This window comes from Podarcis erhardii, assembly GCF_964252035.2.
Source record: "Podarcis erhardii genome assembly, chromosome: 13".
NCBI lineage: Eukaryota > Metazoa > Chordata > Lepidosauria > Squamata > Lacertidae > Podarcis > Podarcis erhardii.
Window position 1 is genome coordinate 4,331,176 of NC_138502.1, and position 14,995 is coordinate 4,346,170.

At 46.9% G+C, this 14,995-nt stretch overlaps 1 protein-coding gene across 1 annotated transcript in view; it reads right to left on the reverse strand.

Moving 5' to 3' along the window:
• Positions 1-14,995, reverse strand: part of LOC309326740 (hydroperoxide isomerase ALOXE3-like) — a 33,238-nt gene that overhangs the window by 16,665 nt on the left and 1,578 nt on the right. The window contains exons 2-6 of the mRNA XM_081835701.1: positions 10,221-10,425; positions 8,641-8,725; positions 7,601-7,723; positions 3,414-3,517; positions 524-696 (exon numbers count right to left, since the gene is read on the reverse strand). Coding sequence (XP_081691827.1) covers positions 524-696; positions 3,414-3,517; positions 7,601-7,723; positions 8,641-8,725; positions 10,221-10,425 — 690 coding nt within the window. The remainder of the gene's footprint in view (positions 1-523; positions 697-3,413; positions 3,518-7,600; positions 7,724-8,640; positions 8,726-10,220; positions 10,426-14,995) is intronic.

The window sequence follows — 14,995 nt, forward strand, 5'->3', positions numbered from 1 at the left end:
AGATTAAGAGCCTTCCTTCCCTCCCTTTTTTATGAAGATTACCCGCTCTGGGATCCCACAGCTAATTCTCCCCTGGTCTCCTCACTGTCCCAGATAGGACTAATTTAGCCAGCTAGCCCTGGTGATCATCTAATATTTATTGGATGGATTGTCCCCCAAAGTGATTTTTGAATTCTGAATTTATTGTTATTCATGTTTTATACTGCATTTTATGCTGTTTTTTGTTCATCAATTAAGTGTTTTAAATTTGTTGAGCCCAGTTTTCTGAACTGGGAAGGGCGGGGTATAATTTTTTAAAATATTATTATTATTATTATTATTATTATTCTCTACCAAATGAACTATCTTGCTGAGGTCACTGTTATTTCTGTCTTACACCAGGGAAAACCAAGCCCAAAAGTCTTTCTCAAGGCCGCAGAGCGAAAAGGCAGGACTTGAACGCAGCTCTTCCAGATCCAAAGTTCCGTCCACCATTTTGCAGGGGGCAGGTGGTCTCTTGCGATAATCAAACATGAGTGTTTACCTTCAGCTCCTCCTGGAGGCTGGTTGATTTCCCCAGGCTTCCAGCCACCATCTCCGGGGTCACTGGAAAGTTATCAGGGATCGCGGGGCATTTCTTGATCACGACCGGATTCACACCATTCAGATACTGGTAACCAAAGAATTCATCGTCCATCCAGTGCTCTGTGACGTACTCTGAGGCAGAGTAAAAAGTATTGATTATTGATTATCTAATTTGTATACTGCTTAACATAATTTTTAAAAATCTTATCTGGTATGCCCCGCGGAGGACCGTAAGGTCCATAAATGACAACATTTTGAAGGTCAGAAGGTGGTTAGATTGGTCTCAACTAGAGCCAGGGCCTTTTCAGTACTGGCCCCGACTTGGTGGAATGCTATCACAAGAGATTAGGGCCCTGAGGGACTTGACATCTTTCCTCAGGGCCTGCAAGACAGAGCTGTTCCACCTGGCCTTTGGTTTGGACTCAGTCTCAAAACCTCCCCTTATGGTTTTGTTCTATGGGCTACTTTTAAAATGAGGCTGCATTTTAAATTGCGTTTTAACCTTTATTTTAAATTGCCCCCCCCCCATTATGTTTTTACTGTAATTTTACTGGTGTTAGCCACCCTGAGCCCAGCTCTGGCCAAGGAGGGTGGGGTATAAATAAAATTTATTATTATTATTATTATTATTATTATTATTATTATTATTAGCGGGTTAGACAGCTTTAAAGGATTAGACAATTCAGGGAGGAGAGGGGTCTGCCAATGGCTATTAGTCATTATGGCCAAATAGAACCTCCCTCTTTAGAGACAGTCTACCTTTCCATAACAGCTTCTGGGAAACGACAGCAGGAGAGGGCTATTACATCACGCCACTTGCCTGGGGACTTCTGAGCGGCCACTGCGGGTACAGGATGAGGGCATAGCTAGGCATTTGCCCTGATCTACCAGGACTCTTCATGCAATCTCAGCTCTGTTCCATTTTTATTTATTTAAAGGAATGTACGTACAAGGTAGAGACATCACCTTGCCAACAAAGGTCCGTATAGTGAAAGCTCTGGTTTTCCCAGTAGTGATGTATGGAAGTGAGAGCTGGACCATAAAGAAGGCTGATGGCCGAAGAATTGATGCTTTTGAATTCTGGTGCTGGAGGAGACTCTTGAGAGTCCCATGGACTGCAAGAAGATCAAACCTCTCAATTCTGAAGGAAATCAGCCCTGAGTGCTCACTGGAAGGACAGATCTTGAAGCTGAGGCTCCAAGACTTTGGCCACCTCATGAGAAGAGAAGACTCCCTGGAAAAGACCCTGATGTTGGGAAAGATGGAGGGCACAAGGAGAAGGGGACGACGGAGGACGAGATGGTGGGACAGTGTTCTCGAAGCGACCAGCAGGAGTCTGACCAAACTGCGGGAGGCAGTGGAAGACAGGAGGGCCTGGCGTGCTCTGGTCCAGGGGGTCACGAAGAGTCTGACACGACTAAACGACTAAACAACAACGTACAAGGTGTGACCGGAAAGTTCGGTGAATGGTCACAGAAACTGGACAGTGAGAAATATTTGAACATACAATTGGTATTGGAAACCCACAAAATGTACACAATTGTGCAAGGAGATTAAGCTGTAACTCGAACATGGTTTAAGCGTTTCAGCAAATGTTGACAGAGTTTGTGACTTAGTGATGTGGGATCAGCATTTGTGCATCCGAATGATGGTGGAAGAATTGCATATTCCACGAGAAATCTTTACTGAGGTTACTGAGTTGTCCCACCCTCCATATTCTCCCAATCTGCCCCCATCAGATTTCTTTCTTTTTCCAAAACTGAAATCTGGACTGAAAGGGCACAGGTTTCCCAACATTTCACACATCCAAGCTGCTGTGACGAGGGAACTGAAAGCAGTATGAATAGAGGACTTCTCCAGAAGTTTCCAACAGTTCTACGAACGTTGTCAACTGTGCATTGTGTCAGAGGGGGCTACTCTGAAGGCCTGTAAGGTTCTACACTGGTACCTTGGTTTTCGAACAGTTTAGTTCACAAACAACTTGGAACCCGAATGCTGCAAAACTGGAAGTAGGTGTTCCAGTTTTTGAACTTTTTTTCGGAAGCCGAACACGCTCCATTTTGCATCCCCCTGTGTTTCCTGTTGCGCTGCTAATTTGCGTCCCCCCCATTGTAATTCAAGCCTTCCGTTTCTGATTGCAGTGTTCTAAAGTGATACTTGGAGCTTATATTTGGTCTTTTGTTTTTGCTAATTATTTTGCGTTTTTTGTTTTGAGGTTTTTTCGGTTAATTTGTTTTTGTGACTGTGTGGATCCCAGGTCAGCTACTGATTGATTGATTGATTGATTGACTGCAGAAATAGATAAAAGCCCCCCATCCAAACAATGACTATCATCAGTGCAGGTAAGAATTTTTTTAAATTTTAAATTTTATAATCTACAATACTGTCTTATTTATTTTATAGTACAGTATATTAATTATTGCTTTCATTTTATGTATCAGTGGTCTCGTTATATTGTAAAATTCATGTTCAATTGCTGTTTTAGGGGTTATTTTTAAAAGTCTGGAACGGATTAATCCGTTTTGCATTACTTTCTATGGGAAAGCGTGCCTTGGTTTTGGAACGCTTTGGTTTTGGAATGGACTTCCGGAATGGATTAAGTCTGAGAATCAAGGTTCCACTGTATGTTCGAATATTTCTTGCTGTCTCATTTCTGTGACCATTCACCGAACTTTCCGGTCACACCTTGTATATTTAAAAGGAGTGCCGTGCATAGTTAAATTATCCTTAGGCAGCGAGTGGCGGGAGTGGTGGTCAGGGAGAATGGTGCATTAGAAGTGCGTCATTTATTGTCCACTTTTGGTCGGATCCAGCTGCTATTTCCTGCTCAGGGCAGGGAGGGGACCTACCTGTGACAGGTGTTTTCATGAACCAGAAGACTCTGCGAATGTCGTCCAGGTTCTTCCACGACTCCGCCAGGTTGTTAAAGCCTTTCAGCCGCATCTCGAGTTCCCTGAGGGGAAGGAGCACAATCAATGAGGGGGACAGCTTCGAAATCTAACGATTGCACCCTGCTTTTCTCCAACAATTGAACCCTGCTTTTCTCCATATGGGGACGCGGGTGGTGCTGTGGGTTAAACCACAGAGCCTAGGACTTGCCGATCAGAAGGTCAGCGGTTCGAATCCCCATTACGGGGTGAGCTCCCGTTGCTCGGTCCCTGCTCCTGCCCACCTAGCAGTTCAAAAGCATGCCAAAAAGTCCAAGTAGATAAATACGGTAGGTACCGCTCCGGCAGGAAGGTCAACGGCGTTTCCGTGCGCTGCTCTGGTTCGCCAGAAGCGGCTTAGTCCTGCTGGCCACATGACCCGGAAGCTGTATGCCGGCTCCCTCGGCTAGTAAAGCGAGATGAGCGGCGCAACCCCAGAGTCGGTCACGACTGGACCTAACGGTTAGGGGTCACCTTTTCTCCATACGAGTCAACCTTAACTTGCATGCCGTGCCCTATTTAATTTCCAGGAAACGCCAGCAGGTGGCGTTACTGAACAGAGCCAGGAGGGCGCAGGCATGCATTTGATTGGTCAGAAAATTTGCGATGTTTTCCTTAAAGTTGGATAATTAAATGTCTGTGGAAATGGAAGGGGCATATTTATAGGCATCTCTCAGTGGGCAGTTATGCCAGCGTGCCAGCGTGAACAACGAGAAAGTTTGATATGTGGGGTTCGGCTAGCAAGGTGTCTTATTGCCTGTATCTAATGATAAAAATTTATTTATTTATTTATTCCTAATTAATTACTTATTTAATTTATCAAAAGATCTCAGGGTGGTTCACAAGATAAAAATACAGTGGTACCTCGGGTTACATACGCTTCAGGTTACATACACTTCAGGTTACAGACTCCGCTAACCCAGAAATAGTGCTTCAAGTTAAGAACTTTGCTTCAGGTTAAGAACAGAAATCGTGCTCCGGTGGCGCGGCAGCAGCAGGAGGCCCCATTGGCTAAAGTGGTGCTTCAGGTTAAGAACGGACCTCCGGAACGAATTAAGTACTTAACCTGAGGTACCACTGTATAGGATAAAAGCACAAATAAATAAATAGCTAAACCAGAAGCAGCAAAACAACAACCCTTCTCCCACAAACACATTTAGAAGTCCATAGAACAGTAATCAGCCAAAGGCTTGCATTTTTTGCTAATAAAAATCATCATCGTTTTTTTGTGCACCAATGCAGAAACCATATTGTCCCTTATTTCTGTGGTGAAGAAAAATGAACCTAAGAATATTATCTATTGCATTAATCTCCCCACCTTTTCCCTCCATCTCAAACCATACATGGTTCTCCTCCCACTCCTCATTTAATCTCCACAACAACCCTGTGAGGTAGGTTAGGCTTTACCCAGTAGACTCAGAGGCAGTGACTGGTTTCGGCCTCGGCCCAGTAGACCTGAAGGAGCGTCTCCACCCCCATCGTTCTGCCCAAACACTGAGGTCCAGCTCCGAGGGCCTTCTGGCGGTTCCCTCACTGCAAGAAGTGAGGTTACAGGGAACCAGGCAGAGGGCCTTCTTGGTGGTGGCTCCCTCCCTGTGGAACACCCTCCCACCAGATGTCAAGGAAATAAACAACTATTTGAGTTTTAGAAGACATCTGAAGGGAAGTTTTTAATGTGTGACATTTTAATGTATTTTGAATCTTTGTTGGAAGCCACCCAGAGTGGCTGGGGAAACCCAGCCAGATGTGAGGGGTACAAATAATAAATTATTATTATTATTCACGGCCAAGTGGAGATTTGAACCCTGGTCTCTCCCCAGATCCTAGGCAAGCGCTCTAACCACTACACCACCACCAAGTCTTTAAGTCTGTGGTGTCTAAAACTACCCATCTGTATTGTGTTTCCCTCCTCAAAGCAGCCTGGTCTCTCAAATTCACTGCCCAGATTGTTGGAAATTATGAGGAGAGTGAAGGAGGCACAGAGCGTGGGGGCAGGAATTCCTCTTGGCATTTTTTCGCTGTGAACCCTGAAAATTTCCTGAAAGGTGGGAGGAAAACTGCAGGTGGCTTAGCCAAGTCTCCATTTACAAACCTCTCTGACCCAGATGGACAGGTTAGGCAAGAGACACTGATGGCATCGCTGCTCTCAGGCAGGGCTGCCTGGGCAGTGTGGGTTGAAAAAAGCGGAGATTGTGAAATGTGGCGCTCCTGGGGAACAGGATGGTTCACCTGTTTGCTTGGGATGGCGTGAGGCGGTTGGAAGGAGGCTGCCAACTCCATACCAGCTCAGAGGCCTTGGCATGATCAAAGCACACAATAGGCCAGAGCTCAAACAGCAGTACAGTGGTTCCTTGGATCTCAAACACCTTGGTTCCCAAATACCGAAAACCCGGAAGTAAGTGTTCCGGTTTTTCAGAAGCTGAACGTCCGATGTGGTTGTCAGCTATTGTTTCTGGGGCACCTGCACCAATCAGAAGCTGCGCTTTGGTTTTCGAACGTTTCGGAAGTCAAACGGACTTCCGGAACGGATTAAGTTTGGCGCTTTTGCGATTGCTATTTATTTTGCGTTTTTGTTTTTGAGGCTATTTTGCTTCATTTGTTTTTGTGACTTTGTGGAACCCAGTTCAGCTACTGATTGATTGATTGATTGATTGATTGTGTGACTGTGGAAATGGATAAAAGCCCCCCATCCAAACAATGACTATCATCAGTGCAGGTAAGATTTTTTTTTAAAAAAAAAAATTATCGTCTACAGCACTGTATTATTTATTTTATAGTACAGTACATTGATTATTGCTTTCCTTTTATGGATCAGTGGTCTCGTTTGTAAAATTCATGTAAAATTCTTTTAGGGGTTGTTTTTAAAAGTCTGGAACGGATAAATCTGTTTTGCATTACTTTGTATGGGAAAGCGCGCCTTGCTTTTGGAACGCTTTGGTTTTGGAACGGACTTCTGGAACGGATTAATTTTGAGAACCAAGGTACCACTGTATCTGTGCTACAAATCGGTTTCAAGTTTCTGGTCCTCATTTTTTCCTTACTTTGGCTTTTTTTAACTAGTGGGGAGCACCTGGCATTTCTTTAGAAAACAAGGAATATTGGTGTTTTTAAATGGGTATCATTGTTGTTGTTATTGTTGTTGTTTAGTCGTTTAGTTGTGTCTGCCTCTTCGTGACCCCCTGGACCAGAGCACACCAGGCACTTCTGTCTTCCACTGCCTCCCGCAGTTTGGTCAGACTCATGTTTGTAGCTTTGAGAACACTGTCCCACCATCTCGTCCTCTGTCGTCCCCTTCTCCTTGTGCCCTCCATCTTTCCCAACATCATGGTCTTTTGCAGGGAGTCTTCTTCTCTTCTCCTGAGGTGGCCAAAGTATTGGAGCCTCAGCTTCAGGATCTGTCCTTCCAGTGAGCACTCAGGGCTGTTTTCCTCAATAATAGATACGTTTGATCTTCTTGCAGTCCATGGGACTCTCAAGAGTCTCCTCCTGCACCAGAATTCAAAAGCATCCATTCTTCAACCATCAGCCTTCTTTATGGTCCAGCTCTCACTTCCATACATCACTACTGGGAAAACCATAGCTTTTACTATACTATATGGGTATCACAATTTGTGAATTTGGACCAGTCGTGCCTCAAATTGGTCAACATCAAGGTCAAACGGCATACGGCAGCTAAATGTCCACAACTGCCCTGAGAACCCTCATGCCACATTTGGTGGGTATATCTCGATAGGTCGCTGAACCAGGGCAAAAAGTGGGGAATGCCATGCCGAAGTCAAGGTTCTGTCCGCCATCTTGAATCAAAATGGCCGCCAGCATTAAAAACATTGACAAGGAACACCACCCCACCTTGGAAATTATCGTGCTGAGTTTGGAGACAATATCTCGAGAGGCGTCTGAACCTGTGCCAAAAAATGGACGAAGCCACACCAAAAGTGATGTTTCGGTCCGCCATCTTAATTTCATTTTCAGCTTCTGACAAATTTGAGAGTGAAATCACAGCCGCCCCGCCGCCCCCCCTCTCTCTCCCCCAAATTATGATAAAATTGAGCTGTGGATCCCACCCCCTGCTCCCGATCCAAGCAAGCCCCACAGCCAAAACAACTCACGATTTGACGGTGCGCATGGCAAAGACAGAGGACTTGGTGAACAAGTACTTCGAATTGGAATCCAGATCATCGGTGCTTTTTGCGTCGACACACCTCGGCCAACCTGGGGCATACTCCTTCCAGCTGCAGCAAACAAAGAACAGCCCGGGGAGAGGGGTCACCCAGAAGGAAGTCCATCTTTGATCAACTCAGAAGTCAGCTATGGTAGGATCCCCGTGGCTCAAAAGTGGAAAATACAGGAGACCCCAAGGGTAATGGAGTAGCAGGCTAAATTTTTTGAGTATACAGAATTAGCTAAAATGACTTATAAAAGTCGAGACCAAAAAAGGACAAAGTTTGAAGAAGAGTGGGGTAAATTTGTTGCATACATAAGAATTAACTGTAGAAGTCTGAAAACTGTAGCAGGGTTAACATAAATCCTGTGATGTGTATAGAAGGTAAATAAGAATCTGCAAGAGAAGATATATATTAAGAAAACCGAAGAAGGGGAGGAAGGAAGTCTGGGCGTGAATTTACTCAGTGTAAATAAGATGACATAAAATGATGACTGTAAAAGATCAAGTTTTATTTATGTTTGTGAAAAATTCAATAAAAAGCATTTTTTTTTAAAAAAAAGTCAGCTATGGAACTCATTGCCACAGGATATCGAAATGGACTTTTAGCCCTGCTGAGCTAATGGTATGATTCCAAGTCCGCGTGGCAGTTCATTGTGGACTTGGTCCTGTTTGCGTGTGCAAGCTTTCCGCGGTGCTCACGCCTCAAAATGCCATCCCATCTTATTTATGGAGCAATTACCATTTCTGTGGAGAACCCAGTAGATTAAAAAACAACAAGCATGGACTCAATAAATCCTGCCAGGGAAAAGTTCTCAAGGGAGGTGGCCGCCAGGGCCAGTAAGGGATGCAACGTAGGAGAGAGGTCATGGCTTGTGGAGAGAGTTCTAGGAGCCACAAAGAGAGGCATTGGAGGGCCGCATGCGTTTTCCGAGGGCCAGAGGTTCCCTGCCCCCACCTCAGCCTAAAGGGATGTGATTTACTGACCCATAGGATTCCTGCCGTTTCTTTAGCTCTTCCTTGCGATGCTCCACGAGTTGGGGGTTTCCTTTGTCATCGGAAACCGTTTTGGCTGGAGGGGCAGAGATAGAGAGAGAGAGAAAAGGAGATCAGGTAAATGGTAATTAATCTAATGAGCCAAGTGAGAAGGGGGAGATACTCTTTGCTAGCAAAGCCCTGCCACTAACATGCTGTAAAGGTAAAGGGACCCCTGACCATTAGGTCCAGTCGTGGCCGACTCTGGGGTTGCGCCGCTCATCTCGCTTTATTGGCCGAAGGAGCCGGCGTACAGCTTCCGGGTCATGTGGCCAGCATGACTAAGCCGCCTCTGGCGAACCAGAGCAGCGCACGGAAACGCCGCTTACCTTCCTGCCGGAGTGGTACCTATTTATCTACTTGCACTTTGATGTGCTTTCGAACTGCTAGGTTGGCAGGAGCAGGGACCGAGGAACGGGAGCTCACCCCATCGCAGGAATTCGAACCACCGACCTTCTGATCGGCAAGTCCTAGGCTCTGTGGTTTAACCCACAGCGCCACCAGCGTCCCTACATGCTGTAGTTACTCCTGAATGATGTGCCCTCTCTACATGCCCAGAGATAACCATTCCAATTACACAGTTTCCATGGATGAATCCATGACGATTCTATGAACAGGTGTTTGTGTGCAAGAGAAAGCAAGAGAGAGCAAAATGTCTCAAGCCTGGGAAGAAATTCATTCCCATTCGCACATTAAGGCAGATTTTTTTTTGTGATTTGCCCTTTCCCAAATGCAAACTGATGTGCAGCTGCCCTTCGAAATTTGCACTTCTCTTTTGCAATGCAGTCAAGCAATGTGTCTGAAAATGCATGTGTCGGAGAAAACAGTGTTGCGGAAATGTCCGTACGAGGCCAAACCATACGCAAAGAGGGAGTGTTTCACATTAACATGAGTTTTCATGAGGTCTTGCGTTTTTGCTCTAACTTGCAAACTGGTGTGGAAAGGTGGAGGGGCTGAGCTTAAGCCTGGAAAAATGAGAAAGCGAGCAAAATTGACATAGTCTCCCATCACGGATCGAGCCCCTCATTTGCCTGCTAGCTATAGTTCTGGTTGGGACGCGAGTGGCGCTGTGGGTTAAACCACAGAGCCTAGGACTTGCTGATCAGAAGGTCGGCGGTTCGAATCCCAGCGACAGGGTGAGCTCCCGTTGCTCGGTCCCTGCTCCTGCCAACCTAGCAGTTGGAAACCACATCAAAGTGCAAGTAGATAAATAGGTACCACTCTGGCGGGAAGGTAAACGGTGTTTCCCGTGCGCTGCTCTGGTTCGCCAGAAGGGGTTTAGTCATGCTGGCCACATGTACGCCGGTTCCCTCAGCCAATAAAGCGAAATGAGTGCTGCAACCCCAGAGTCGGTCACGACTGGACCTAATGGTCAGGGGTCCCTTTATAGTTCTGGTTACCATTACCAAACCAGCGCAGACAAAAGCAACAGTCACAGCTTCTGCAGAATGAAAACCCACAAAGCTTTGGTCCTGCTTGGTTCAGTGAGCACCCCCCCCCAATCCCTGGGAAGGGAAAGAGGGGAACAGTACCTGCCCCCTCCCTCAGGGTCAAGATGCAGGAGCCCTCCAGCCACTGGTAGGATGGGAAGTTGTAGGTCTCCCCCTTTGGGGTCGTCACTCTGACGAAATTGCAGAACCAGTTGTCCGTCGGGAAGAATAAGTAGGGCTCCTTGTGCAGGCGGATCAGATGGATTGGGCCCAGGTCCTGTTCGAACGGCACCTCGTAGTCGTCCACCTGGACACACAAAGGAGAACCTGGTCTGGAAGGGGAGCTTAGAAAGTGCTATGCACTAGATTGCAAAAGAAGAAGAAGAAAAATACAGAGATTCTACTCCAACCACCCCTTCACCCAGCCAAAAACTTCGGGCCACCACTCAAGCAGAGCTCAGATTACAGGATCGAGGAGAGGGAGCTAAAAGTAGCTTTTCCTAAGGTCTCTCAGCTACAGAGGTACCTCTGTTCTCAAACGCAATCCATTCCGGAAGACCGTTCGACTTCCAAAATGTTCGAAAACCGAGGCGCAAAGGGCAGCCTGCAAGTTCAATTGGAAAAATCAAAAACAACATGCCGTCCGACTGCTCAGGCACGTTTGAAAACGGAAGCAATTACTTCTGGGTTTTCAGCGTCGAAAAACAGAAACGTTCAGCTTCCGAGGCGCTTGAAAACCGAGGTACCACTGTACTGGTATTGGAAAGCAGGAATTTGGCTAAATTGAATGAATGAGCAAATCCTTTCTTTCCTGCTTGGTTCCTAGGCCCTTGATTACTTTGATGTGTGGCAAAGTCCCAAGTTGTCAACATCCCCCTTAAACTGTGGTGAAGCATACAAGTTAAACAAATAAACCTGGTGGGCCACTAAGGGCCCAAAATGCCACATTTCGTTGTGTAGGGGCTACAGAGTAGTGCATGGGTAGGCAAACGAAGGCCCGGGGGCCGGATCCGGCCCAATTGCCTTCTAAATCCAGCCCATGGACGGTCCTGGAATCAGTGTGTTTTTACATAAGTAGAATGTGTTTAAAATGCATCTCTGGGTTATTTGTGGGGCCAGCCTAGTGTTTTTACCTGAGTAGAATGTGTGTTTTTATTTAAAATGCATCTCTGGGTTATTTGTGGGGCATATGAATTCATTCATTCCCCCCCCCACAAAAAAAAATACAGTCCAGCCCCCCCACAAGGTCTGAGGGACAGTGGACCAGCCCCCTGCTGAAAAAGTTTGCTGACCTCTGGAGTAGTGTGTTTAGAAATCTGATTTTGTACTTAATTTTTTAGTGGAAGCAGAATTCCTTCCACACCATCACCTCCATCCCACTCAATTGGCGGGGGATGCTGTTCCCTGGTTCTCCTCAGGTGCCAAAATGTCTTGGACGGATCCTGTGTACGTCTCCAAGCCAGTTAATTTATCTCTTCCTGGGATCTTCTGTGTCCCCTCCTCCTCCTCCTGGCCTTGTGGCAAATACCCTTAACCGTAATCTAGAGCAAACAGCATCCCTGTCCACGTGAGGACACGTGAGGACGAGAAGTTGGTCAACAGCTCTTCCTTACGCTATGTAGGCCAGCCTTTGCAAATGAGGCCACTGAATTTATAGTCGGAAGATTTGGGACCCATGAAGTCCTCTTCCGCCCACTTCAACTGTGGAACTCCCTGCCACCAGCCTAGATGGCTTGAAAAGAGGATGAGGCAAATTCACGGGGGAGGAGAGGGCTGCCGATGGCTTCTGGCCACGATGGCTGTGCTCTGCTGCCAATGCTGGAGGCAGTGATGTTTTGAAAGACCAGTTGCCAAAAAACACAAGCGGGGAGAGTTTTGCTCCCATGCTCGGATACTGCTCGCTGGTTTCTCACAGGCATCTGCTTGGCCACTGTGAGAACAGGATTCTGGCCTAGATGCACCTTGGCAGGATCTTCTTATTTTACAGCCCATGCATGCCTAAGCTACCGTATTTTTCGCACTATAAGACGCACCAGACCACAAGACGCACCTAGTTTTTGGAGGTGGAAAACAAGGGAAAAAAAATATTCTGAATCTCAGAAGCCAGAACAGCAAGAGGGATCTCTGCGCAGCGAAAGCAGCAATCCCTCTTGCTGTTCTGGCTTCTGGGATAGCTGTGCAGCCTGCATTCGCTCCATAAGACACACACACATTTCCCCTTACTTTTTAAGAGGGAAAAAGTGAGTCTTAGAGAGCAAAAAATATGGTAAGTTGGTGGCCGAGAAGTCACAAAAGGCTACCCATTTCTGCAGCACCCTCTCCCTGTCTAATAACCACCCAAGGACAATCTTTAGGGGTTCTGGAGAGAGAGAGAGAGAGTTGGATAGCTCTACCTCTCTTTCAAATCGGAACCAGTGAAGACGGTGAAGGTCCTGTGTGAGTGCCTGGAGGCGGTTGGAGGATGGATGGCGGCTAATGGATTGAGGCTGAATCCTGACAAGACAGAAGTACTCTTCTTGGGGGGACAGGGGCTGGGCGGGTGTGGAGGACTCCCTGGTCCTGAATGGGGTAACAGTGCCCCTGAAGGACCAGGGGCGCAGCCTGGGAGTCATTTTGGACTCACCGCTGTCCATGGAGGCGCAGGTCAATTCTGTATCCAGGGCAGCTGTCTACCAGCTCCACCTGGTACGCAGGCTGAGACCCTACCTGCCTGCGGACTGTCTCGCCAGAGTGGTGCATGCTCTGGTTATCTCCTGCTTGGACTACGCCATGTGCTCTATGTGGGGCTACCTTTGAAGGTGACCCGGAAACTGCAACTAATCCAGAATGTGGCAGCCAGACTGGTGACTGGGGGCAGCCGGCGAGACCACATAACACCGGTCTTGAAAGACCTACATTGGCTCCCAGTACATTTCCGAGCAGAATTCAAAGTGTTGGTGCTGACCTTTAAAGCCCTAAACGGCCTCGGCCCAGTATACCTGAAGGAGCGTCTCCATCCCCATTGTTCTGCCCGGATGCTGAGGTCCAGCTCCGAGGGTCTTCTGGCGGTTCCCTCACTGCGAGAAGCAAAGCTACAGGGAACCAGGCAGAGGGCCTTCTCGGTAGTGGCACCCGCCCTGAGGAACGCCCTCCCATCGGATGTCAAAGAGATAAACAACTACCTGACATTTAGAAGACATCTGAAGGCAGCCCTGTTCAGGGAAGTTTTTAATGCGTGACATTTTAATGTATTTTTAATCTTTGTTGGAAGCCACCCAGAGTGGCTGGGGAGGCCCAGCCAGATGGAGAGGGTACAAATAATAAATTATTATTATTAGTGTAGGGTTTACTCCTGAGCTCGATGTCCCACAAGGTCAATGTTCCTGGCTCTTTATGAGGAGCAAGAGGTGCAGTCCCTGCTCCCTCAGAGCTTACAATCTCACATTTAATACCAGGTGGCAGAGGAGGGGAAGACAGCGAGGGAATCAGGGAGAAAGATGGATTTAATATTTGAGAAGTGTGTGGCGTTTTAGGCTCAGTGGTAGGAAGTCAAGGAGAGGCAGGGTTTGCGGGTGTTGTGGCAAAGACTTCATTGCAAAGGAGGGTAAGGCATAAAAATTATTATTATTATTATTATAATTATAAGGCAGAGTGTTCTCGCACTCAGGACCCGTTTGCGGCTTCCCTTGAGGGGCATCTTGTTGGCGACTGTGAGAACAGGAGTCTGGACTAGGCTCCTGAGATATAACATCTGGGCTCTTCTGATGGTGTTATTTTTTATCCCCCCCTCCCCCCCAGTTTTTGAAAGTTGTGCCCCGGGCTTTTACATTCTTGTATCAGAAGGGACGCTGTTAAATCTTGCAGACACAACTTCAGCCAATAATGTTAATTGCCAAATCTAGAAGTTAACTTGCCAGGGCAGGTGGGGTAGCGGCAGCGGGAACAGTCTCTGCAATGCTGGGCGTCTATGAAACCCAGGAAGGTCCATCGGGGCCAACAATGGTCACCAGTATTCCTTTTCTCTTTCCTTTCTCTTTTAAAATTATTACAGTACAGTGGTACCTCGGGTTAAGTACTTAATTCGTTCCGGAGGTCCGTTCTTAACCTGAAACTGTTCTTAACCTGAAGCACCACTTTAGCTAATGGGGCCTCCTGCTGCCGCCAGAGCACGATTTCTGTTCTCATCCTGAAGCAAAGTTCCTAACCCAAGGTACTATTTCTGGGTTAGCGGAGTCTGTAACCTGAAGCGTCTGTAACCCGAGGTACCACTGTACTGTACTAGAATGGCAATCCTGCTATGAAACAAAGAAGCTGACTCAGGCTGTGGCCAGTGGTCATTTTCTTTCCCCCAAAATGCCTGGCAGTCCTGAAATAGTAATAATAATAATAATAATAATAATAATAATAATAATAATAATAATTTATTATTTATATCCTGCCCAACTGGCTGGGTTCCCCAGCCACTCTGGGCGGCTTCCAACAAAAGATTAACAATACAATAAAACGTCAGACATTAAAAACGTCCCTAATCAGGGCTGCCTTCAGATGTTTTCTAAACGTCAGGTGGTTGTTTATTTTCTTGACATCTGATGGGGTGGTGTTCCACAGGGCGGGCGCCACCACCGAGAAGGCCCTCTGCCTGGTTCCCTGTAATTTGGCTTCTCGCAGGGAGGGAACCGTCAGAAGGCCCTCGGAGCTGGACCTCAGTGTTTGGGCTGAACGATGTGGGTGGAGACACTCCTTCAGGTATCCTGAGCTGTTTAGGGCTTTCAACGTCAGCACCAACACTTTGAAGTGTGCTCAGAAACGTACTGGGAGCCAATGAAGGCAGAGTCAGGAGCATTATGGGAAAATTAAAGATGTTTGGGTGGTTTGAGACTTGGCCAGTGCTGCTTGCC